The 26,609-nt window shown below is 43.4% G+C and overlaps 2 protein-coding genes, 1 long non-coding RNA gene and 1 pseudogene across 29 annotated transcripts in view; 2 read left to right on the plus strand and 2 right to left on the minus strand.

The window, feature by feature from the left end:
- LOC110536391 (sushi domain-containing protein 2) overlaps nucleotides 1-6,243 on the minus strand; it is a 42,088-nt gene extending 35,845 nt beyond the window's left edge. The window contains exons 1-5 of one of the 2 annotated variants that reach the window (XM_090191150.1): nucleotides 5,316-6,243; nucleotides 3,988-4,192; nucleotides 2,269-2,417; nucleotides 1,064-1,433; nucleotides 118-319 (exon numbers count right to left, since the gene is read on the minus strand). In XM_090191150.1, coding sequence (XP_090047276.1) covers nucleotides 118-319; nucleotides 1,064-1,433; nucleotides 2,269-2,417; nucleotides 3,988-4,192; nucleotides 5,316-5,379 — 990 coding nt within the window. In that variant the 5' untranslated portion in view covers nucleotides 5,380-6,243. Of the gene's footprint in view, nucleotides 1-117; nucleotides 320-1,063; nucleotides 1,434-2,200; nucleotides 2,418-3,987; nucleotides 4,193-5,315 lie in introns of both variants that reach the window. The other variant, XM_036936356.2, reaches the window with a different exon arrangement.
- Nucleotides 1-26,609, plus strand: part of LOC149979877 (uncharacterized) — a 357,657-nt gene that overhangs the window by 305,026 nt on the left and 26,022 nt on the right. The gene's annotated exons all lie outside the window — the stretch shown is intronic.
- LOC110536393 (zinc-binding protein A33-like) lies at nucleotides 15,631-17,350 on the plus strand (annotated as a pseudogene).
- LOC110536395 (calcium/calmodulin-dependent protein kinase type II subunit beta) overlaps nucleotides 19,018-26,609 on the minus strand; it is a 158,298-nt gene continuing 150,706 nt past the window's right edge. For 20 of the 26 annotated variants that reach the window (XM_090191164.1, XM_090191169.1, XM_090191168.1 and 17 more), the window contains 4 exons: nucleotides 25,267-25,342; nucleotides 24,888-24,982; nucleotides 24,483-24,725; nucleotides 22,736-23,894 (listed from right to left, as the gene is read on the minus strand). In XM_090191164.1, the coding sequence (XP_090047290.1) occupies nucleotides 24,493-24,725; nucleotides 24,888-24,982; nucleotides 25,267-25,342 (404 nt within the window). In that variant the 3' untranslated portion in view covers nucleotides 22,736-23,894; nucleotides 24,483-24,492. Of the gene's footprint in view, nucleotides 23,895-24,482; nucleotides 24,726-24,887; nucleotides 24,983-25,266; nucleotides 25,343-26,609 lie in introns of all 26 variants that reach the window. The other 6 variants (XM_090191160.1, XM_090191154.1, XM_090191155.1 and 3 more) reach the window with 3 other exon arrangements.

Here is a 26,609-nt window from a genome sequence, read left to right on the forward strand (position 1 = left end):
CAGAGACATTCACTTTTAAAGTGCTGTAATGATACAGTACCAGAGCCTCTAAAATCTAGCCTGAAGGTGGTCTTTGTTTGAGGGGTTATTGGTCCTCAAAGAACAAGGAATTCATACATGGAACCTGCCGGTGTCTGCACGGGCCTGGGCCAGGGTACAGGGACAGTCCACCACCTCCTCCAGGAAGTTAGGGAGACTCTTCTCCAGGACATCCCAGGCCAGGCACCTGTCCAGGGCCCAGGCTGCTGAGTCCTGCCTAAAGGCCTCCTCCAAGTGCCAGGCCAGGGCATGGGCCCCACTCCACACAGCCCTGATGTTTCTGGACAGGTTCAGAGGCATAGTTAGTATGTTTAAAGGGATAGTACACTATCTGGACAGGTTCAGAGGCATAGGTAGTATGTTTAAAGGGATAGTACACTACCTGGACAGGTTCAGAGGCATAGTTAGTATGTTTAAAGGGATAGTACACTATCTGGACAGGTTCAGAGGCATAGGTAGTATGTTTAAAGGGATAGTACACTAAAGCAGCGGTATTCTCTTATTTTCTATGGTTGAACATCTTTATAATGACGTCAGGTTCATCAACTCTTAATATTGAACAAATTGCACTCATTGGAGATTATTACAGTCATTGAATTATCTGACAGAGGCTTTGAAACAGCACCTGTGAAGTGGCTACCAGTGTAGCAAATGCCATTGGCTGTTGGTTAGCTGACTAAACTCAACTCCATGGTGAAGGAGGTTTCTGATCAACTCCACCAACGACAGAGTGGAGCAGAGACCAGGCTTTGTGGAATTCATCAGCTTCGACTACATCGATTCGCCCAGGGTAAATACTTCAACAAAATGTACATTATGAAACATTTACCATGTACCTATGTTTGTCCTCTCTAGCTGCGTGCCAGTAGTGCACATTTTTTCTCTACCCCTGCTTTAACTCATCAAGGATTATGGGATAATTAGTTAAATCAGGTGTGCTTGCTCTGGCTCTGGGCAAAAAAAAAGATGCTATCCTCTGCAAGTACTCTTCCGTGTGCAGCACAGCACAGCACATGTTCCATACCTGGCTCCATCGGAGTAGATACTGGAGCTCACTCTGACACTCCCCACCTCCCAGTCAGAGTAGGGCTTCTCGGAGGACTTGGGGGTGAAGCTGAAACTGCCGCTGTTGGCTAGGCCTTTACCGAGAGAGTACAAGTAGGTCCATTCTGCCCTCAGGGGGGGCAACTCTTCCTCCCATGTAGTATCAGTAGTAGAGGTATTGACCTCTCTGTACCCCCAGAGTTCTATGTTGACTCTGTCCGTGTCTCCAATCAGAGAAGGGTTCCATGTCATCCTCAGTGTTCCAGCTGTGTTGGGGGTGCCGTAGTATTGCCACTGTGTTGAATTCACCAGTGTCACTTTAAATGCAGCGTCCATTTTACTTGGGTGGACTGATAGAAAAAGCAGAATAGAGAAGGTGTGAGAAAAGGCAGAATAGAGAAGGTGTGAGAAAAAAGCAGAATAGAGAAGGTGTGAGAAAAAGCAGAATAGAGAAGGTGTGAGAAAAAGCAGAATAGAGAAGGTGTGAGAAAAGGCAGAATAGAGAAGGTGTGAGAAAAAGCAGAATAGAGAAGGTGTGAGAAAAAGCAGAATAGAGAAGGTGTGAGAAAAAGCAGAATAGAGTAGGTGTGAGAAAAGGCAGAATAGAGAAGGTGTGAGAAAAGGCAGAATAGAGAAGGTGTGAGAAAAAGCAGAATAGAGAAGGTGTGAGAAAAAGCAGAATAGAGAAGGTGTGAGAAAAAGCAGAATAGAGAAGGTGTGAGAAAAAGCAGAAGAGAAGGTGTGAGAAAATTCTTAAATTGCAACTCTGTGAGAGGAAATTATATTATGTTGCAACTCTGTAGCTGCAATAAAAATATGAATCTTTGGAAACGTTGAAAACTTAACACAACTTGCACATGGGAGTAGCAGATAATGTGAAATAACATAGTTTCAAAGCACTGGAGTTATTTACATCTTATCTTATCTTATCTTATCCTGTCTTTAATCTTATCCTGATAAGTGCAATGAACTTTGGTTTACTGTGTACATTTCATCCTCAATACGGAGTCCATCTTTTTAGACAGCATTACTAAACATTAACGAGAGTTATAAAAATAAAACAAAACCTGTGTATACCTTTACCATAACTGAAGTGTTGTCAAACTGCAACTCTTACCTGACAGGTATTCTCCAGAACTGTTGAAGTTCCGTCCATCTGTAGAGATGTCAAACTGCAACTCTTACCTGACAGGTATTCTCCAGAACTGTTGAAGTTCTGTCCATCTGTAGAGACAGCAAAGGGAAGCCAGCCACTCTGGAACAGTAAGGGGGAGACACAGTAACCTTTGCCTTCTCCGTCTGTGTAGCCCACTGTCTCTATCTCACCCCTGAACCTGCAACACAACATGGTTACTGTTGGGATTCATCCCTGGACCTGCAACACAACATGGTTACTGTTGGGATTCATCCCTGGACCTGCAACACAACATGGTTACTGTTGGGATTTATCCCTGGACCTGCAACACAACATGGTTACTGTTGGGATTCATCCCTGGACCTGCAACACAACATGGTTACTGTTGGGATTCATCCCTGGACCTGCAACACAACATGGTTACTGTTGGGATTTATCCCTGGACCTGCAACACAACATGGTTACTGTTGGGATTTATCCCTGGACCTGCAACACAACATGGTTACTGTTGGGATTCATCCCTGGACCTGCAACACAACATGGTTACTGTTGGGATTCATCCCTGGACCTGCAACACAACATGGTTCCTGTTAGGATTCATCCCTGAACCTGCAACACGGTCACTGTTGGGATTCATCCCTGAACCTGCAACACAACATGGTTACTGTTGGGATTCATCCCTGAACCTGCAACACAACAACATGGTCACTGTTGGGATTCATCCCTGAACCTGCAACACAACATGGTTACTGTTGGGATTCATCCCTGAACCTGCAACACAACATGGTTACTGTTGGGATTCATCCCTGAACCTGCAACACAACATGGTTACTGTTGGGATTCATCCCTGAACCTGCAACACAACATGGTTACTGTTGGGATTCATCCCTGAACCTGCAACACAACAACATGGTTACTGTTGGGATTCATCCCTGAACCTGCAACACAACAACATGGTTACTGTTGGGATTCATCCCTGAACCTGCAACACAACATGTTTACTGTTAGGATTCATCCCTGAACCTGCAACACAACAACATGGTCACTGTTGGGATTCAACAACATAACAACACATATAGAGCTACAGTAAGGAAGGATGAGGTTGCCCCTGGTAGAAACTGATTTACAGTAAGGAAAGATGAGGTTGCCCCTGGTAAAAACTGATTGACAGTAAGGAAGGATGAGGTTGCCCCTGGTAGAAACTGATTTACAGTAAGGAAAGATGAGGTTGCCCCTGGTAGAAACTGGTTTACAGTAAGGAAGGATGAGGTTGCCCCTGGTAGAAACTGATTTACAGTAAGGAAAGATGAGGTTGCCCCTGGTAGAAACTGATTTACAGTAAGGAAGGATGAGGTTGCCCCTGGTAGAAACTGATTGACAGTAAGGAAGGATGAGGTTGCCCCTGGTAGAAACTGATTGACAGTAAGGAAGGATGAGGTTGCCCCTGGTAGAAACTGATTGACAGTAAGGTCAGTTTTCACTTCATCCTAATGGTTAAAGTTAGGAGTTGGAGAAGATAAGCTGTTTACAGACTAAACTAATTGGTATCTTTCAATATATTGATGTTATAGGGTCCAACCACAGAGCTGAGTTAAAGATTTAAGAGCCCAGGGTTAACCCATGATATATCTCAAACATGTCCATGTGTTACAAAGATCACTACAGCAAGACGCTACATAGATGTTTACCTCCCACAATTATCTCAAGACCAGACCGCTTTGTTGTTGTGTAAGTGTGTGTGTGTGTGTGTGTGTGTGACCCACACCTACCTGCAGGTGAGCTGCTCTTGCTTGCTTGGATAGAAGGTGGCATTGAGGATAGAGAAGACACTTCCACCCATCATAGTTCCTGAGTAAGGGGAGATCTGGAGACAGTACTGTCTGTAGTCTCCACAGCAGGTCAGAAGGGACACACATGTAGCATGACATGAACACGTCCCCCATGTTTCACCACACTGTCCATCACATGATTGACCTGAAGAAAGATACATCTTATCTTACTCAAAGATAACTATTTTGTTTTAACAGATTTTTTTTTTTTCACATACAAAACTATGGTAACAATTACAGTAGTTGGTATCGTAATCGTATTAATCTTGGTTAACCCAGAACTAAAACTTTGCGCAATTTGGTCAGCTGTGTGAGTTCTTATAAGCAAAAAAAACAATAAAAGGACACTCTAAAATGTGCAGTTTTGACACACAACAATGCCACAGATGTCTCAAGTTGAGGGAGCGTGCAATTGGATTGTCCCCCAGAGCTGTTGCCAGAGAATTTAATGTTAATTTCTCCGCCTTCAAAGTCAGTTTAGAGAATTCGGCAGTACGTCTAACCTGCCTCACAACCGCAGACAACGTGTATGGCGTCGTGTGGGCGAGCGTTTTGCTGATGTCAACGTTATGAACACAGTGCCCCATGGTGGCGGTGGGGTTATGGTATGGGTAGGCATAAGCTACGGACAACGAACACAATTGCATTTTATCGATGGCAATTTTAAATATTGTGACCAAATCCTGAGGCCCATTGTGAGGCCCATTTTTTTTTTAAGGTATCTGTGATCAACAGATGCATATCTGTATTCCCAGTCAGTGAAATCCATAGATTAGGGCCTAATGAATTGATTTAAATTGACGGATTTCCTCATATGAACTGTAACTCAGTAAAATCTTTGAAATTGTTGTGTTTATATTTTTGTTCAGCATATTTTCAGGTAATTATAAATAATATGTTTCTGGACTAGTAAATTATATATTTTTTAAAATGGATTGTAATGACACTCGCATACACAAAAGGCTTTATGGTAAATGAACAATCTATGCAGTTTCATATGCAAAATAATACAATAGTAAGACAATAGCCCTATCTGATACTGTTCAATAAGTAGTTATGTTACCTCTTGAACATAAATGCATGAAGTGCGCTGGTAATGAATCTACTGTTTAGAATTACATTCACAACACTGTTATTGACAATCCAGATTTGTTGGACTCTGCACTTGCCGTATGAGCATTTAAACCGGTAATAATGTATCTACTTGACAGAATTAAATGAATTCTTAAACTGTTTTTACATCTTTAACTTGAAAAATGGTAACTTACCAGTAATTTCAGAAATGCATACAACTGCTAAGAGCAAGATGCTCTGTCTCCACTTGAACCTCATAGTAGACAGCTGTTCTACATTATTTCCTGTGCATTCATTTTTATCAGCACACTGTTATGACGATGTGGCATTCAACAAGTTCTGCAGTTGCGGTTGTTGTGAAAGTAACAAAGGTCTTTCCGATAATGGATATTTCGCTCCGGGCAAGTGAGTCACACACTGTTATTATTTAACAGAATATGGCACCGACACATTTTTACTTCTAGTCGAGAAGTGATTCGCTGTTTCAGAGAATAGCATTTTGCAGAAAAGATAAATATAAGTTATATTTAAATGGATTAAGGAGCCGTCGAATGTCAGTTCGATAACTATATACCTTTTTCCTGCAACATTTTAAAGCTTTCAACAGTCTCGTTCAATAAACTAAAAGGCACGCATGCGCAATCGCTCATTTTTACAGCCCCGTAATCTAGCGGGTTAGCCAAATGCCTCTCAAGATATATTGAAATACGTTTTTTTTTTTGTCATTTTCTAGCATTATGTGGTTGGGATTTCGATATTGGCTGTCGCTGAGACGAGTCATTTATCTATATGTGTACGTCATGGATTTCTCGTCGTGCATGATGATGTCGCGAAACAGAATGCTAGAACTTGCTAAAACAGTTTCAGGCTATTTATGTGGCTAACCAGCTACTGTAGCTCACAAATGTATATTTTGTTCACGATTATCGCTTCATTAGTTTGCTTTTTGTTTTTGAAATGGATGAAAAAGAGGAGGTATTGCACGGACTTGAAAAGACCATGGCAAAACAGCTCTCATCACTGCTACCGCAGCTACCCAAGCGAATCTAAGAAATTAAAAATGCGCTAGGTTAGCGAGCTATTCTTCTTTTGTGATATCATAGCGGTCCGCAAACAATCGTTTAAAGTGCATGTCGCCACCTACTGTGCTGGAATGTACGATCAATCAGGATCTTCCCAATTCTCTACTACCATGAAAATTAAATTGAAACATAATAAATCCTTACTAACTTCTACCACACCCAAAACCCCTTCCCCAACCCCATAAAACTGTACATATGTCATGCTATAACACTCCACCCTTAGGATTGTTCAGCATGTCAACAACCATTTCAACAGTAACGTCCCGCAGTGATTGGGAGTCCCATAGGGCGGTGCACAATTGGCCCAGTATTGGCCTGGGTAGGCTGTCATTGTAAATAAGAATTTGTTGTTAACTGACTTGCCTAGTTAAATAAGTAAAAAATGTACCCCCAAATATGTCTTTTGCCTTCTCCACAATAACCTTCAATCTGACATTTCTGCTTTCCACAACCCGAGCCGTATTGATAACCTTACCAATAAAAGCTATGAAGTCAACTTTATTCATTATCAAAGTGACCTTTGACACCACACATCCATGAGCGCAACATTTCTGAACAGACCTTAAAACCATTCCTTGACCATCAGCAACACCAGCCCTGACATTAGATCCACTTACTAACGGATCAGCCATGGAAGCTCCATCACTGTAGTTGTAATCTGTAATCTGTTTTACAGCCTCTGCATACGATACAAGACCTTTAAACAGGTCAACATTCACAAGGCCGCGGGGCCAGACTGATTACCCAGGACGTGTGCTCCGGGCATGTGCTGACCGACTGACAGGTGTCGTCACTGACATTTTTTTTACATTTCCCTGATTGAGTCTGTAATACCAACATGTTTCAAGCAGACCACCATAGTCCCTGTGCCCAAGAACACTAAGGTAACCTGCCTAAATGACTACAGACCCGTAGCACTCACGTCTGTAGCCATGAAGTGCTTTGAAGGCCTAATAATGGCTCACATTAACACCATTACCATTATCCATTATAGACCCACTCCAATTCGCATACCGCTCAAACAGATCCACAGGTGATGCAATCTCTATTGCACTCCACACTGCCCTTTCCCACCTGGACAAAAATAACACCTACGTGAGAATGCTATTCATTGATTACAGCCAACACCATAGTACCCTCAAAGCTCATCACTAAGCTAAGGACCCTGGACTAAACACCTTCCTCTGCAACTGGATCCTGGACTTCCTGACGGGCCGCCCCCAGGTGGTGAGGGTAGGTAGCAACACATCTGCCACGCTGATCCTCAACACTGGAGCCCCTCAGCGGTGCATGCTCAGTCCCCTACTGTACCCCCTGTTCACTCATGACTGCATGGCCAGGCACGACTCCAACACCATCATTACATTTGCAGACGACAACAGTGATATGCCTGATCACCGACAACGACGAGACAGCCTATAGGGAGGAGGTCAGAGACCTGGCCGGGTGGTGCCAGAATAACAACCTATCCCTCAACGTAATCAAGACAAAGGAGATGATTGTGGACTACAGTGATTAACTGAGCTAAATGACTATCGCCCCATAGCACTTACTTCCTTCATCATGAAGTGCTTTGAGAGACTAGTCAAGGATCATATCACCTCCACCCTACCTGACACCCTAGACCCACTCCAATTTGCTTTCCGCCCCAATAGGTCCACAGACGATGCAATCGCAATCACACTGCCCTAACCCATCTGGACAAGAGGAATAACTATGCAAGAATGCTGTTCATCAACTACAGCTCAGCATTTAACACCATAGTACCCTCCAAACTCGTCATTAAGCTCGAGACCCTAGGTCTCAACCCCTCCCTGTGCAACGAGGTCCTGAACTTCCTGACTGGCCACCCCCAGGTGGTGAGGGTAGGAAACAACATCTCCACCTCGCTGATCTTTAACACTGGGGCCCCACAAGGGTGCGTTCTCAGCCCTCTCCTGTACTCCCTGTTCACCCATGACTGCATGGCCATGCACGCCTCCAACTCAATCATCAAGTTTGCAGACGACACTACAGTGTACCAACAACGACGAGACGGCCTACAGGGAGGAGGTGAGGGCCCACGGAGTGTGGTGTCAGGAAAATAACCTCACAATCAACGTCAACAAAACAAAGGAGATGATCGTGGACTTCAGGAAACAGCAGAGGGAGTAGCCCCATATCCACATCGACGAGACAGTAGTGGAGAAGGTGGAAAGTTTTAAGTTCCTCGGCGTACACATCACAGACAAACTGAAATGGTCCACCCACACAGACAGCGTGGTGAAGAAGGCGCAACAGCGCCTCTTCAACCTCAGGAGGCTGAAGAAATTTGGCTTGTCACCAAAAACACTCACAAACTTTTACAGATCCACAATCGAGAGCATCCTGTCAGGCTGTATCACCGCCTGGTATGGCAACTGCTCCACCCACAACCGTAAGGCTCTCCAGAGGGTAGTGAGGTCGGCACAACGCATCACCGGGGGCAAACTACCTGCCCTCCAGGACATCTACACCAACCGATGTCACAGGAAGGCCATAAAGATCGTCAAGGAGAAAAACCACCCGAGCCACTGCCTGTTCACCCCGCTATCATCCAGAAGGCGAGGTCAGTACAGGTGCATCAAAGCAGGGGCCGAGAGACTGAAAAGCAGCTTCTATCTCAAGGCCATCAGACTGTTAGACAGCCACCACTAACATTGAGTGGCTGCTGCCAACACACTGACTCAACTCTAGCCACTTTAATAATTAAAAATTGGATGTAATAAATGTATCACTGGTCACTTTAAATAATGCCACTTTATATAATGTTTACATACCCTACATTACTCATCTCATATGTACAGTGCCTTGCGAAAGTATTCGGCCCAATTGAACTTTGCGACCTTTTGCCACATTTCAGGCTTCAAACATAAAGATATAAAACTGTATTTTTTTTGTGAAGAATCAACAACAAGTGGGACACAATCATGAAGTGGAACGACATTTATTGGATATTTCAAACTTTTTTAACAAATCAAAAACTGAAAAATTGGGCGTGCAAAATTATTCAGCCCCTTTACTTTCAGTGCAGCAAACTCTTTCCAGACGTTCAGTGAGGATCTCTGAATGATCCAATGTTGACCTAAATGACTAATGATGATAAATACAATCCACCTGTGTGTAATCAAGTCTCCGTATAAATGCACCTGCACTGTGATAGTCTCAGAGGTCTGTTAAAAGCGCAGAGAGCATCATGAAGAACAAGGAACACACCAGGCAGGTCCGAGATACTGTTGTGAAGAAGTTTAAAGCCGGATTTGGATACAAAAAGATTTCCCAAGCTTTAAACATCCCAAGGAGCACTGTGCAAGCGATAATATTGAAATGGAAGGAGTATCAGACCACTGCAAATCTACCAAGACCTGGCCGTCCCTCTAAACTTTCAGCTCATACAAGGAGAAGACTGATCAGAGATGCTGCCAAGAGGCACATGATCACTCTGGATGAACTGCAGAGATCTACAGCTCAGGTGGGAGACTCTGTCCATAGGACAACAATCAGTCGTATATTGCACAAATCTGGCCTTTATGGAAGAGTGGCAAGAAGAAAGCCATTTCTTAAAGATATCCATAAAAAGTGTCGTTTAAAGTTTGCCACAAGCCACCTGGGAGACACACCAAACATGTGGAAGAAGGTGCTCTGGTCAGATGAAACCAAAATGGAACTTTTTGGCAACAATGCAAAACGTTATGTTTGGCGTAAAAGCAACACAGCTGAACACACCATCCCCACTGTCAAACATGGTGGTGGCAGCATCATGGTTTGGGCCTGCTTTTCTTCAGCAGGGACAGGGAAGATGGTTAAAATTGATGGGAAGATGGATGGAGCCAAATACAGGACCATTCTGGAAGAAAACCTGATGGAGTCTGCAAAAGACCTGAGACTGGGACGGAGATTTGTCTTCCAACAAGACAATGATCCAAAACATAAAGCAAAATCTACAATGGAATGGTTCAAAAATAAACATATCCAGGTGTTAGAATGGCCAAGTCAAAGTCCAGACCTGAATCCAATCGAGAATCTGTGGAAAGAACTGAAAACTGCTGTTCACAAATGCTCTCCATCCAACCTCACTGAGCTCGAGCTGTTTTGCAAGGAGGAATGGGAAAAAATGTCAGTCTCTCGATGTGCAAAACTGATAGAGACATACCCCAAGCGACTTACAGCTGTAATCGCAGCAAAAGTTGGCGCTACAAAGTATTAACTTAAGGGGGCTGAATAATTTTGCACGCCCAATTTTTCAGTTTTTGATTTGTTAAAAAAGTTTGAAATATCCAATAAATGTCGTTCCACTTCATGATTGTGTCGCACTTGTTGTTGATTCTTCACAAAAAAATACAGTTTTATATCTTTATGTTTGAAGCCTGAAATGTGGCAAAAGGTCGCAAAGTTCAAGGGGGCCGAATAGTTTCGCAAGGCACTGTATATACTGTACTCTATACCATCTACTGCATCTTGCCTAAGTCGTTCGGCTATCACTCATTCATATATTTTTATGTACATATTCTTATTAATTCCTTTACACTTTTGTGTACAGGGTAGTTGTTGTGAAATTGTTAGATTACTTGTTAGATATTACTGCATGGTCGGAACTAGAAGCACAATCATTTCGCTACACTTGCATTAACATCTGCTAACCATGTGTATGTGACAAATAAAATTTGATTTGATTTATGGCTGTTTTGGAGCAGTGGCTTCTTCCTTGCTGAGCGGCCTTTCAGGTTATGTCAATATAGGACTCGTTTTACTGTGGATATAGATACTTTTAGTACCTGTTTCATCCAGCATCTTCACAAGGTCCTTTGCTGTTGTTCGGGGATTGATTTGCACTTTTCGCACCAAAGTACGTTCATCTCTAGGAGACAGAACGCATCTCCTTCCAGTGCGGTATGACGGCTGCGTGGTCCCATGGTGTTTATACTTGCGTACTATTGTTTGTACAGATGAACGTGGTACCTTCAGGCATTTGGAAATTGCTCCCAAGGATGAACAAGACTTATGGAGGTCTACATGTTTTTTTCTGAGGTCTTGGCTGATTTCTTTTGATTTTCCCATGATGTCAAGCAAAGAGGCACTGCGTTTGAAGGTAGGCCTTGAAATACATCCACAGGTACACCTTCAATTCACTCAAATGATGTCAATTAGCCTAACAGAATCTTCTAAAGCCATGACATAATTTTCTGGAATTTTCCAAACTGTTTCAAGGCACAGTCAACCTAGTGTATGTAAACTTCTGACCCACTGGAATTGTGATACAGTGAATTATAAGTGAAATAATTTGTCTGTCAACAATTGTTGGAAAAATGACTTGTCATGCACAAAGTAGATGTCCTTACCGACTTGCCAAAACTATAGTTTGTTAACAATAAATTTGTGGAGTGGTTGAAAAACGAGTTTTAGTGACTCCAACCTAAGTGTATGTAAACTTCCGACTTCAACTGTAGCTACTGACCCTGGAACTGTCCCTATATATAGCTACTGACCATGGAACAGACCCTGTATATAGCTACTGACCCTGGAACTGTCCCTGTATATAGCTACTGACCCTGGAACTGTCCCTGTATATAGCTACTGAACCTGGAACTGTCCCCGTATATAGCTACTGACCCTGGAACTGTCCCTATATATAGCTACTGACCCTGGAACTGTCCCTGTATGTAGTTACTGACCCTGGAACTGTCCCTGTATATAGCTACTGACCCTGGAACTGTCCCTGTATATAACTACTGACCCTGGAACTGTCCCTGTATATAGCTACTGACACTGGAACTGTCCCTGTATATAGCTACTGACCCTGGAACTGTCCCTGTATAAAGCTACTGACCCTGGAACTGACCCTGTATATAGCTACTGACCCTGGAACTGTCCCTGTATATAGCTACTGACCCTGGAACTGCCCCTGTATATAGCTACTGACCCTGGAACAGACCCTGGCCCTTTCTTGTGTTCTTATTTCTCGTGTGTTTTCGTTCTACTTGACTTTTTGATTGATTTGCTCTTGAAGGCATTTCACTGTACTTGGGGACTTGACAATAAAAACTTGAAACCCTCAGGCCTTGTTTGTAGGTTTTCTGGCGGTGTGTTTGAGTGTGTTCATGAGGAAGTACAGACTCACTGTGCTCAGTGTTCTGCAGGCATCGTGTTCATCTAATACTCTGTCACAGAACCATCTAACCTCAATGGGATACTAACTTGTTTTTTCTTCATGTGCACTCTCCTCCCAGCATGCCCCTCTCTCTCCTCCCAGGCATGCCTAGCAAGCCCCTTTCTCTCCTCCCAGGCATGCCCAGCAAGCCCCTCTCTCTCCTCCCAGGCATGCCCAGCAAGCCCCTTTCTCTCCTCCCAGGCATGCCCAGCATGCCCCTCTCTCTCCTCCCAGGCATGCCCAGCATGCTGGACTAGAAGGACGATAACTTCAGCATGTGTTTCAGGGTGAACCACCTCGGTCATTACCTCCTGACCAGCCTGCTACTGGGTCGTCTGGAGGATTCGTCCCCCAACCTGCTCATGGGTCGTCTGAAGGATTCAGCCCCCAGCCTGCTACTGGGTCGTCTGAAGGATTCAGCCCCCATCCTGCTACTGGGACGTCAGAAGGATTCGGCCCCCATCCTGCTACTGGGACGTCAGAAGGATTCTGCCCCCAGCCTGCTACTGGGTCGTCTGAAGAATTCGGCCCCCAACCTGCTACTGGATCGTCTGAAGGATTCGGCCCCCAGCCTGCTCCAGGGACGTCAGAAGGATTCGGCCCCCAGCCTGCTACTGGGTCGTCTGAAGAATTCGGCCCCCAACCTGCTACTGGATCGTCTGAAGGATTCGGCCCCCAGCCTGCCCCTGGGTCGTCTGAAGGATTCGGCCCCCAGCTGTGTGGTCACGGCCACCTGTTCCAACTACAAGTATCGGAATAGGCCCACCCACTGGGGAGCCAGGCCCAGGCCCTCCGAATGAGTTTTTCCCCACAAAAAAGGCTTTATTACAGATATCAATTCTGTTCAGTTTTATCAGTTGTCCTGGTGGCTGGTCTCAGACGATCCCGCAGGTGAAGAAGCCGGGTGTGGAGGTGCTGGGCTGGCGTGATTACACGTGGTCTGTGGTTGTGAGGCAGGTTGGACGTATTGCTAAATTCTCTAAAACGAGATTGGAGGCGGCTTATGGTAGAGAAATTAACATTCAATTATTTGGCAATAGCTCTGGTGGACATTCCTGCAGTCAGTGTGCCAATTGCACACTCCCTCAACTTGAGACATAAGTAACCGGAAGGTTGCAAGATCGAATCCCTGAGCTGACAAGGTAAAAATCTGTCGTTCTGCCCCTGAACAAGGCAGTTAACCCACTTTTCCTAGGCCGTCATTGAAAATCTGAATTTGTTCTTAACTGACTTGCCTTGAAAAAAGTAAAAAATATATATAAAAAAATCTGTGGCATTGTGTTGTGTGACAAAACTGCACATTTTAGAGTAGCCTTTTATTGTCCCCAGCACAAGGTGCACCTGTGTAATGATCATGCTGTTTAATCCGCTTCTTGATATGCCACCTCTGTCAGGGGGATGGATTATATTGGCAAAGTAGAAATGCTCACTAAACGGGATGTAAACAAATTTGTGCACAACATTTGAGAGAAATATATTTTTTATTTTGCGTACGGAAAATATCTGCTATCTTTTACTTCATGAAACATGGGACCAACACTTTACCTGGTGCGTTTATATTTTTGTTCAGTGTAGTCTGCCATCTCATTGGCTCGAATGGTCCCACCTGACCTCACTTGCCTTCTCTCATTGAGGACATGAATTTCCACTGTTAGAGCGGTCCTTTTGGCTATTTTGTCAATAGAATAGATCCTCTTTGGTATAAATTAAAGAAAATGTTGGCACAACTCTCTGTTGTCAAATGAAATGTAATTGTTCGTTTTACTAAGTCATTAAGAAAAAACATTAATCATTCATCTCTTTCCCCTCCCTCCCACCCTCTCTCTCCTCCCACCCACTCTCTCTCTCCTTCCAACCGCCGACCCTCTCTCTCCTCCCACCGACCCTCTCTCTCCTCCCTCTCACCCTCTCTCTCCTCCCACCGACCCTCTCTCTCCTTCCACCCACCCACCCTCTCTCTCCTCCCTCCCACCCATTCTCTCTCTCCTCCCTCCATCCCTCCTCGCGCCCACTCTCCCCCCCTCCCACACTCTATCGCCCTTCATCTCTCCCTCTCTCCTCCCTCCCACTCTCTCCCTCCCTCTCTCTCTTCCCTTTCTCCCCTCCCTCCCTCCCTCCCTCCCTCCCCTTCTCTCCTCCCACCAACCCTCTCTCCTCCCTCCCTCCCACCCACCCACCCTCTCTCTCTCTCCTCCCACCGACCCTCTCTCTCTCTCCTCCCACCCTATCTCTCCTCCCACCTACCCTCTCTCCTCCCTCCCACCCACTCTCTCCTCCCTCCATCCCTCCTCCCGCTCACACTCCCCCCCCCCTCCCACACTCTATCGCCCTTCATCTCTCCCTCTCTCCCTCCCTCCCACTCTCTCCCTCCCACTCTCTCCCTCCCTCCCTCCCTCCCTCCCTCCCTCCCTCAGAGCAGCTGGATCTACTACTACTACGCCATCCTGTTTCGTATGTTGATGCCATGCGAGACGGGCGTCTCAGACCATTGTCTACTGCGCCGTGTCGGACGAGGCCACCAAGCACAATGGGGGATACTTCACTGACTGCTGGCCAGCCACGCTGAGGCCGCTCGCCAGGGACACTGGCGTGGCCAAGAAACTGCGTGAGGCCAGCAAGAGGCTGGTCAAACTGGCCGGAGAAACTGGAATGATTAAAACAAACTGAAGCTTTGCAAGCAAACAATGTGTGGGAATCTCATTTTTTGGTCAAACAAGCCCAAAAAATTGTTTTTGTTTTGTTCTTAATAATTTGTTGATTTTGAATTTGTCTTCGGGGGACTTAATTCACAATAATGTCAGGTTTTTTTTATGGATGGAGAATGGATTGTTGAACATTTTATGGTTTGCCCTTCGATTGTTGACCTCAAACACTTGAATGATGAATGATGACATGTAAAAACATGGCTGCTTTTCCTTCTGTTGTAAATAACCTCTGAAAATAACATCTGTGGCAATACAATGCTGTGTGATGTCTTATTAGGATAGTGGTATGGTTTACCTCCATGAGTATTCAGAGGATGGAGGTTTATTTAGTACAACACTAGACAACACAGACAACCATGGGTGGGACACTTAAAAGTCAATGAATACGAACCTTTAACAAATTCCAAAATCTAACAGCACCATCTACAGGAAGCAAGCAGGTGCTGGAATGTATATTTTGTTGACCTGCAATAAGTGGAACTGAAAGTAAACGTTTAACATTGCTTATAAGAGCCGAGTCGCCATTACAGGGTGTGGACATTACAGAGACGTCTCCCGATCAACTGGAATAATCACATTTCTTATTTCATTTGACTTGATATTTTACTTCATGTTAGTCATATAAAGTGGTGGTTGTTCTAGTGACGCTTGCATTGTACTTTTTTGTTTGATTTGAAAATCAAAGTAAACTAGGATACTGAAAGAAGATGGCAGATAGTTACCTGGATAGTTACCTGTGCTGCCATATTTGTTCAGAGACTTTCAGAGAGCCTGTTTCTCTGGGCTGCCACCACAACTTCTGTTCCAGCTGCCTGGACAAATTCTGGGATCAAGCCAAAAACAAGAATTGTCCGGTATGTAGGAGGAAATGTTCTAAGGATCATCTAAATGTTAACTTTCAGTTGAAGGAACTGTCTGATAAATATGCTGGGAGACAGAAAGCAGGGGAGAAAGACTGTATTCCAGATGAAGACAGAGAAGTGGTTTGTACTAAACACACAGATGAACCTAAATGGTTCTGTGAGGTGGAGCAGAGAGCTGTGTGTCTGTGAGTTTCCTGCACATCATGGACACACAGTGGTTCCCTTAGAACAGGCAGTGAAAGACCTGAAGGACAAACTAACCTCAGACTTAGACTCACTGCAGGGCAAACAGGTTAAATGGAAAGACATAGAGGAGACATACAGCCAAATGTTTCAATACTCCAAGAAGCAGCTGGTATCCACAGAGAGACAGATCAGAGGGGAGTTTGAGAAGCTTCACCAGTTCCTGAGAGAGGAAGAGGAGGCCAGACTGGCAGCACTGAGGAAGGAAGAGGAGGAGAAGGGGAAGATGATTGCCAGAGAGATGAAGCACATTCAAGACCAGATCTCTTCTCTCACAGAAAACATCACTGCTGTGAAACAAGAACTACAGAAACGAGAAGTGCCATTTCTCAAGAGCTACAAACACACACAGACATTCTCCAGAGCCCAGGACACACTGCCGGATCCACAGCTGGTCTCAGGAGCACTGATAGATGTGGCCAAACACCTGGGCAACCTGCAGTTCAGAGTCTGGGAGAAGATGCAGGGGATCCTCACATACACTCCTGTGATTCTGGACCCCAACACTGCAAACAACTGGCTCTCTCTGTCTGATGATCTGACCAGTGAGAGCAGGACAGGCCCAATGCAGCAGCTCCCTGACAACCCAGAGAGGAACACCATTTACATCACAGTTCTGAGCTCTGAGGGGTTCAGCTCAGGAAAACACAGCTGGGAGGTGGAGGTGGGGGACCACCCTCAATGGTATATAGGCGTGGCCAAGGAGTCATTCAAAAGGCAGGAGGAAGTAAAATATTTTAACCCAGAGTTTGGAGTCTGGCTTTTAATGCTGAGAAGTGGTAAGTATCAAATAATAGATAAAACCTTCACTCTGAAGAGGAGACCCCAGAGGATCAGAGTACAGCTGGACTACGACAGGGGAGAGGTGTCCTTCTACGATCCCAAAGACATGACACACGTCTATACTTTCAGAGATACATTTACTGAGAGACTCTACCCATACTTTTTTATTGGAAAGGTTGGTGATGCTGACAACACTGGTATACAGATCTGCCAATCAGAAGTGTCTCTTACAGTGAAGTCATTCCAGTGAGAGAATCAGAGTGATGTCGTTAGGTTCTGACTCATCTATACCCAGAGAATCAGAGTGATGTCGTTAGGTTGTGACTCATCTATACCCAGAGAATCAGAGTGATGTCGTTAGGTTGTGACTCATCTATACCCAGAGAAACAGAGTGATGTTGTTAGGTTGTGACTCATCTATACCAAGAGAATCAGAGTGATGTCGTTAGGTTGTGACTCATCTATACCCAGAGAATCAGAGTGATGTCGTTAGGTTGTGACATTATCAGCTGTTAAGATATTGTTTATTATATTGGTTTTTATCTATTGAATCAATACATGGGTAGCCTACTCTGTATTTCCTATGCTAATCGATGTCACAGGAAGGCCATAAAGATCATCAAGGACATCAACCACCCGAGCCACTGCCTGTTCACCCCGCTATCATCCAGAAGGCGAGGTCAGTACAGGTGCATCAAAGCTGGGACCGAGAGACTGAAAAACAGCTTCTATCTCAACGCCATCAGACTGTTAAACAGCCACCACTAACATTGAGTGGCTGTCGCCAACACACTGACACTGACTCAACTCCAGCCACTTTAATAATGGGAAATGATGTAAATATATCACTAGCCACTTTAAACAATGCTACCTTATATAATGTTACTTACCATACATTATTCATCTCATATGCATACGTATATACTGTACTCTATATCATCGACTGTATCCTTATGTAATACATGTATCACTAGCCACTTTAACTATGCCACTTTGTTTACATACTCATCTCATATGTATATACTGTACTCAATACCATCTACTGTATCCTTATGTAATACATGTATCACTAGCCACTTTAACACTTTAACTATGCCACTTTGTTTACATACTCATCTCATATGTACATACTGTACTCGATACCATCTACTGTATCTTGCCTATGCTGCTCTGTACCATCACTCATTCATATATCCTTATGTACATATTCTTTATCCCCTCACACTGTGTACAAGACAGTAGTTTTGGAATTGTTAGTTAGATTAGTTGTTGGTTATTACTGCATTGTTGGAACTAGAAGCACAAGCATTTCGCTACACTCGCATTAACATCTGCTAACCATGTGTATGTGACAAATAAAATTTGATTTGATTTGATTTAATCACTATCAAATGTGACCTGTTGTCACGTTCTGACCTTAGTTCCTTTGTTTTTGTCTTTGTTTTAGTATGGTCAGGGCGTGAGTTGGGGTGGGCAGTCTATGTTTGTTTTTCTATGTTTGGTTTCTGTGTTCGGCCTGGTATGGTTCTCAATCAGAGGCAGGTGTCGTTAGTTGTCTCTGATTGAGAATCATACTTAGGTAGCCCTTTTCCACCTGTGTTTTGGTGGGTGTTTGTCTTCCGTGTCAGTGTTTGACGCCACACGGGACTGTTTCGTTGATGCACGCTGTTTGGTTTTGTTCCAGTGTTCTGTTGTTTTTATTAAACATTATGGACACTTACCACGCTGCGTTTTGGTCCGATCCTTGCTACTCTTCCTCAGACGAAGAGGAGGAAATCCGTTACACCTGTTCTGATTTGAAATACATTCAGGCATTATGTAACATGAATCATTTACTATAACATCAAACTATAGTATGTAGTGTAATGTATGAGTCTAACATATATGCTGTTAGCCCAGTTACAATGTGATATGTAAAAAAAATAACTTTACATTTTATATGTCAATATTATTTGTTAATCTCTGTTTCAGATTAACCTGATTTGAATGAAACACATTTTTCCACTCGTCAATATCAATAAAGATTAAGAATCAAAGAGAAAGAGAAGTGTAACTTTATTTAAATTCTCATTTTATTGGTAACACCTTAACACATTTCCTTAAGTTAGAGAAACACGGGTAGCATGTTGAAGTACGGATCATCATAACCAGAAGAAGTAGAGAAATCTAGGATAAATATATTCTACAGAAGAAACCCAAACTGATACAAAGAGAACAAGTCAGGGAAAATATGTAGAGTCAACTGTAGATAAATGATTGAATACGGTTTTTAAACAGAGAGACGTTGAAAATAGTTAAATAAATACTACAGAGATACACTAACTCAGTGTTGTCAGTGGAGGTGGTCTGGTCACTGGACGGATGGAGTGGGGAGGGGGGGGTAGAGGAGTTTCATAAAGACCACAACACTTCCTCTCTCTACCTCTGCAGTCCATACTAACACATGTTTATATTACATCATATTTATCAACTGATTAGTACACTGGAAGAAGCTTGAAGTCGCTTAAAAAGTTGGACATCAAAATGCAGTGAAAACACATTTCCAATTCCACTAACATAATCACCTACTGATGTAGAATGTGCACTTTGTATTTAGAAGTATGAACGTTTCTAGTGTGTTCTTCCCTCTGAAGTCTATTAGAGCTGATTGCTAACAGTTTGCTTAAAGGGTAGTTACTTCAGCAGCCACAGTGATTTACAACCTGAGACTAATCTGACCCCAGATCAGCTAGTTGTGCTTCATTACACGTGAGAGTGACCTCTAGTGGCTCAACAATGGAACATTCTTTATGCCTCCTGGTGAAAAAGTATGGAGTACTGTTCCTCTCAAAATAGGTTGAATCATAACTTCCACTCACATTTTCACTTAGTCTCCCACTGACATCAATGCATGATGCACTTTCTCCTCCGTAGAAAAGTAAGCCATATTTAACATTCAGACCCATATAAAAGCATGCTGTAGAATCTTCATTACATGTTCATCATCACCATCACCTTCATCTTAATTGTCATCATCTTCATCATCACTGCCATCATCATCATCACCATCATTGTAGCCTTATCATATTAATCTATCTTTGATATCTATCATCTCGAGACACTAGTTGTATGGTTTTTAAAAGCTAAGATGAATAGATAGAGGTTTAGTATTCCAACATTCAGTAGAAAATTAGAAAGAGAAGAAGAGAAAGGACAAACACCTAAACTAGTGTCGTCATGCAAAGAAATGTCAGCTAAGATACTAGTTAATAGTGGTTCTGTAATACTGTATACTCCCCCCTAAGATACTAGTTAATAGTGGTTCTGCAATACTGTATACTCCCCCCTAAGATACTAGTTAATAGTGGTTCTGTAATACTGTATACTCCCCCCTAAGATACTAGTTAATAGTGGTTCTGTAATACTGTATACTCCCCCCTAAGATACTAGTTAATAGTGGTTCTGTAATACTGTATACTCTCCCCTAAGATACTAGTTAATAGTGGTTGTGTAATACTGTATACTCCACCCTGAGATACTAGTTAATAGTGGTTCTGTAATACTGTATACTCCCCCCTAAGATACTAGTTAATAGTGGTTCTGTAATACTGTATACTTCTCCCTAAGATACTAGTTAATAGTGGTTGTGTAATACTGTATATTCCCCCCTAAGATACTAGTTAATAGTGGTTGTGTAATACTGTATACTCCCCCCTAAGATACTAGTTAATAGTGGTTGTGTAATACTGTATACTCCCCCCTAAGAAACTAGTTAATAGTGGTTCTGTAATACTGTATACTCCCCCCTAAGATACTAGTTAATAGTGGTTGTGTAATACTGTATACTCCCCCCTAAGATACTAGTTAATAGTGGTTCTGTAATACTGTATACTCCCCCCTAAGATACTAGTTAATAGTGGTTCTGTAATACTGTATACTCCCCCCTAAGATACTAGTTAATAGTGGTTGTGTAATACTGTATACTCCTCCCTAAGATACTAGTTAATAGTGGTTGTGTAATACTGTATACTCCCCCCTAAGATACTAGTTAATAGTGGTTGTGTAATTCTGTATACTCCTCCCTAAGATACTAGTTAATAGTGGTTGTGTAATACTGTATACTCCTCCCTAAGATACTAGTTAATAGTGGTTGTGTAATTCTGTATACTCCTCCCTAAGATACTAGTTAATAGTGGTTGTGTAATTCTGTATACTCCTCCCTAAGATACTAGTTAATAGTGGTTGTGTAATACTGTATACTCCCCCCTAAGATACTAGTTAATAGTGGTTCTGTAATACTGTATACTCCCCCCTAAGATACTAGTTAATAGTGGTTGTGTAATACTGTATACTCCTCCCTAAGATACTAGTTAATAGTGGTTGTGTAATACTATATACTCCTCCCTAAGATACTAGTTAATAGTGGTTGTGTAATACTTTATACTCCTCCATAAGATACTAGTTAATAGTGGTTCTGTAATACTGTATACTCCTCCCTAAGATACTAGTTAATAGTGGTTGTGTAATACTGTATACTCCTCCCTAAGATACTAGTTAATAGTGGTTGTGTAATACTGTATACTCCTCCCTAAGATACTAGTTAATAGTGGTTGTGTAATACTGTATACTCCCCCCTTTTTAAATATGCTTCTTCTTTTTATATAGATTTTCCCTGCTAGTAAACACACAAAGAAGAACACAACAGCACCTTTGTACATACGGCTTTCTCTTGTTTTTCCTGGAGGGGGGAGGAGGAGGGGTCACGTGTTTGGTTAGCTCAATATACAATGAAGCCTTCTTCTTTCAACTAGGGAACCTCCACTAAAATCATAAATCAACAGAGAGTAATCAAACGTGAACCTGAGGGAGAAACTAAAGTAAATGCACTTTAAACTATCCAACCAAATAAATAAATAAATATAAACCTGAGGACTAACCAACCGGGTGACCGTCTGGCTGTCCAATGTGATGGCGTCGCTAAAAAATTGCCTGCCCAAAAGCGACAAGACACTTAAGGCAGCCAATCACAGGCAGGCATAACGACTAGGGTGGGACGGCGTCAGGAGAAAACCTCACACCTATTCGTCTCTTCAGAGAGCGACACATCCTCACTGCTAAAGTACATGTGTGTATGAAGCTATCTATCGTGTATAAATCCATCTGTCCATCTCTGTTGGCCTTGGCACAAACACGGTGATTAGTAGTAACAGAAGTCAATAACAATAGACAATGAGGATGATATTACAAATGTGAAAATATAATATACATAAAAAGATCATTAAATCATAAGAAAAATAAGTCCTGGACTGAAGGCAGAGGACTGAAAGAAGCGCTGAAATAAAGCCTTCCTCTCCTAACTTGCCTCTCTCTCTCATCTGGAACACCAACAACAGGGGCTCTCCCTCATACACACACTCCTCTGCATACCCTGTCAGACCTCAGTCACAGCTCTCCACTCTAAAATCAGCAGCAACTACAGAGACCACAGGACAGAGAGTCAAGGTGTATACAAAATAAACACACGCATTCATCCATGTGATCTCATGGCTTAAAACACCTTCCACCTGCAGATCGCAGAGGCCCACATCTCTCCAGTCCACACATACATACAATAGTCATCCAACAGCCTGCCTGTTACCTCTCCATTAAGGTCCCCTCCACATATTAAACAGGCATCAGTGAGGACAGCCCTGGGCACGGCTCCCTGCAGGACCTCAGTAGTGATGCAGTTTCCACTCTTGACACCTCGTCAAACACACCCCTCACAAAAAAAAGTTGATTTCTTGAACATGATCTTGGGCTGAGTATAATATAATAGATAACATACAAGAAGCTTAAACAAAAACTGCCAATATCATTTTGTCACGTAATAGCCACAATAAAAAACAGCCAAATATCGAAAAACATCATGCTTCCTTAAAAGATAGTTTCTCTATCTAGAAACTCTAGAAACCACTATCATTAAGAATTAGAATTATACAAATTATTTACTTAAATTGTGTAATAGTAGTAATAATAATGATAACAATGATTATAATAGATTTTTACTTAACTTAACTAATATCATGTATTTCCTGTGTTACACAACACAGGTTTAGATGGGAAGAGGAAGAGGGGACATCATGAGACAAAAGAGGAAGAATCAAACGCACACCGAGGACGAGAAAACACCCCAATACTCCCCTAACACACACACCCTCAATACACTCCCTGCCCAAATCGTAATACTGGGCGTTAGTGTGGCGAGGGGAGAGTTGGAGAGGTTGGGTTGGGGGAGGGCTGACAGTGAGTTGACTGTGGGTTAACCGTGAGTTAACAGTGGGTTGGGGTTGCGGTGAGAAGAGGGTTGCTGTTGTTGGATGGATGGTTGGTTGGTTGGTTGGTTGTTGAGATGGTGTTGTCAGTGGGTACAGTGGGTTGGGGTTGCGGTGAGAAGAGGGTTGCTGTTGTTGGATGGATGTATGGTTGGTTGGTTGGTTGTTGAGATGGTGTTGTCAGTGGGTACAGTGGGTTGGGGTTGTTGGATGGTTGGTTGGTTGTTGAGATGGTGTTGTCAGTGGTACAGTGGGTTGGGGTTGTTGTTGGATGGATGGTTGGTTGGTTGTTGAGATGGTGTTGTCAGTGGGTAGAGTGGGTTGCTGTTGTTGGATGGATGGATGGATGGATGGTTGGTTGGTTGTTGAGATGGTGTTGTCAGTGGGTACAGTGGGTTGGGGTTGTTAGTTGGTTGGTTGGTTGGTTGTTGAGATGGTGTTGTCAGTGGGTACAGTGGCAGACGGCGACAGACAAGGGGGCGGTAGTTGTAGAGAAGAGATGCATGCTGGGTATCCGGTGTGCGAGAGGTCTGGTGCTGCAGGATTAGAGCCACCCAACACTGGACATGTTCTCCGCCTCCCTCCCTCCCTCTCTCCAGCAGAGCACTCTTGTCAGACATGGCTTTGGCATTCTCCTCCTGAAATACAGGACAAGACACTATTTAACAGGCATTTGAATACTTTCTGAAACAAGCTGTAAAGGGGTGAGGGGGACTCAATACACTTTCAAATGACTAAAACAGCATAGAAACTGTGTACAAATGATACCGGACCTACATTCATACAGATTATTGACTGGGTCCAGTTCACTAATAATCACTACATTCATACAGTTTATTGACTGGGTCCAGTTCACTAATAATCACTACATTCATACAGTGTATTGACTGTGTCCAGCTCACTAATAATCACTACATTCATACAGTTTATTGACTGTGTCCAGCTCACTAATAATCACTACATTCATACAGTTTATTGACTGTGTCCAGCTCACTAATAATCACTACATTCATACAGTTTATTGACAGTGTCCAGATGACTAATAATCACTGAGATGAAATCTAGACAGTCAAGGAGCATAGAAAATTCCAACACTATGGATAGACAACTCTTTGTTAATTTTGACGGAGAGGGAATATATAAATCATTTTCAGTGCTGTCCCCCCCCCCCCCCCCCCCCCCCCCCCCCAGACCTCGTCGAAGACCGAATGCGGCCCTTTCCGTACCTCACGTACATCACTGGAGAGGCGCAGCGGGAGCGCCCGAGCAGTGGAAGTGGACGTTCTGCCACTTGGAGTCCCGGCGGTGCCACACCCTAGTCTCCTCTGATTGGCTGGAGCGTGGATGGCCCAGGCCGTCGACAAATTGGGTGAGTCGGATGTAGGCGATGCAGGCAGCGTCCTCTCCAATCAGGTGGACGTGGGGGTTGAGGATGGTGGTGTGGATAGGTTTACTGTTCTTAGACAGAACTGGAGGGAGGGAGGGAGGGAGGGAGGGAGGGAGGGAGGGAGGGAGGGAGGGAGGGAGGGAGGGAGGGAGGGAAAGGGAGAGAGGCAGCATTGTTTTTGTCCATTGGTCTACTAACGAGTATTAACTAAAGTTATGAGAAGTGCTCTGTTGCTTGTTCTTACGGTTCTCAAAATAGAATCTGTGGAAGTCCATTCCCTCCACCAGGTTTCCCAGGGCCTCGGGTTCAAAGGAGGTCAGACCAGGATCACAGATCTTACTGTGGAGAGAGACAAACACAGGTCAATGTTTCTCACACACACACACACACACACACACATACATTACAATACATGTTCACACTACAAATGACTAAACCAATCATCAAATGTGTAGCTACCCACAGACACACTTTCTAACACACGCAGACACTCTCTCACACACATTCTCTCTCTCTCTCTCACACACACACACACACACACACACACACACACACAAACACAGACTCTCTCTCTCTTTCGCTCTCACACACACACACACACTCTCACACTCAAATGAACTCACGCGTATGCCTCAAAGTCTCCATTGTTGACAGCCTGGATCAGCTGTTCAGTGATCTTAATGATGTCTTGTTTACGTGCTGTAGGAGGAAAGCAGGACATAGTCACACACAAGTGGAGAGAACAAGTGGAGGGCAGTGAGAGTGCAGAGTATCCACCTCATACGCACGTGAACGCATGCAAACAATATTGATTAGTAATCTGGTATCAACCACCAGCACAACTACACACAGGCACACACTGTTGATAACTCTCACAGCTGAATACACACACTGTTGATAACTCTCACAGCTGAACACACAAACTGTTGATAACTCTCACAGCTGAACACACTGTTGATAACTCTGTTGAATACACTGTTGATAACTCTCACAGCTGAACACACTAACTGTTGATAACTCTCACAGCTGAATACACAAACTGTTGATAACTCTCACAGCTGAACACACTGTTGATAACTCTGTTGAATACACTGTTGATAACTCTCACAGCTGAACACACTAACTGTTGATAACTCTCACAGCTGAACACACTGTTGATAACTCTGTTGAATACACTGTTGATAACTCTCACAGCTGAACACACTAACTGTTGATAACTCTCACAGCTGAACACACTGTTGATAACTCTCACAGCTGAATACACTGTTGATAACTCTCACAGCTGAATACACAAACTGTTGATAACTCTCACAGCTGAACACACTGTTGATAACTCTCACAGCTGAACGAACAAACTGTTGATAACTCTCACAGCTGAACACACAAACTGTTGATAACTCTCACAGCTGAACACACAAACTGTTGATAACTCTCACAGCTGTCCACACTGTTGATAACTCTCACAGCTGAACGAACAAACTGTTGATAACTCTCACAGCTGAACACACTGTTGATAACTCTCACAGCTGAACACACAAACTGTTGATAACTCTCACAGCTGAACACACAAACTGTTGATAACTCTCACAGTTGAACACACAAACTGTTGATAACTCTCACAGCTGAACACACTGTTGATAACTCTCACAGCTGAACACACTGTTGATAACTCTCACAGCTGAACACACTGTTGATAACTCTCACAGCTGAACACACTAACTGTTGATAACTCTCACAGCTCAACAAAATGTTGATAACTCTCACAGCTGAACAAACTGTTGATAACTCTCACAGCTGAACACACTGTTGATAACTCTCACAGCTGAACACACTAACTGTTGATAACTCTCACAGCTCAACAAACTGTTGATAACTCTCACAGCTGAACACACTGTTGATAACTCTCACAGCTGAACACACTGTTGATAACTCTCACAGCTGAACACACTAACTGTTGATAACTCTC

Source organism: Oncorhynchus mykiss, chromosome 11, assembly GCF_057628025.1.
Source record: "Oncorhynchus mykiss isolate SJ-2025 chromosome 11, ASM5762802v1, whole genome shotgun sequence".
Taxonomy (NCBI): domain Eukaryota; kingdom Metazoa; phylum Chordata; class Actinopteri; order Salmoniformes; family Salmonidae; genus Oncorhynchus; species Oncorhynchus mykiss.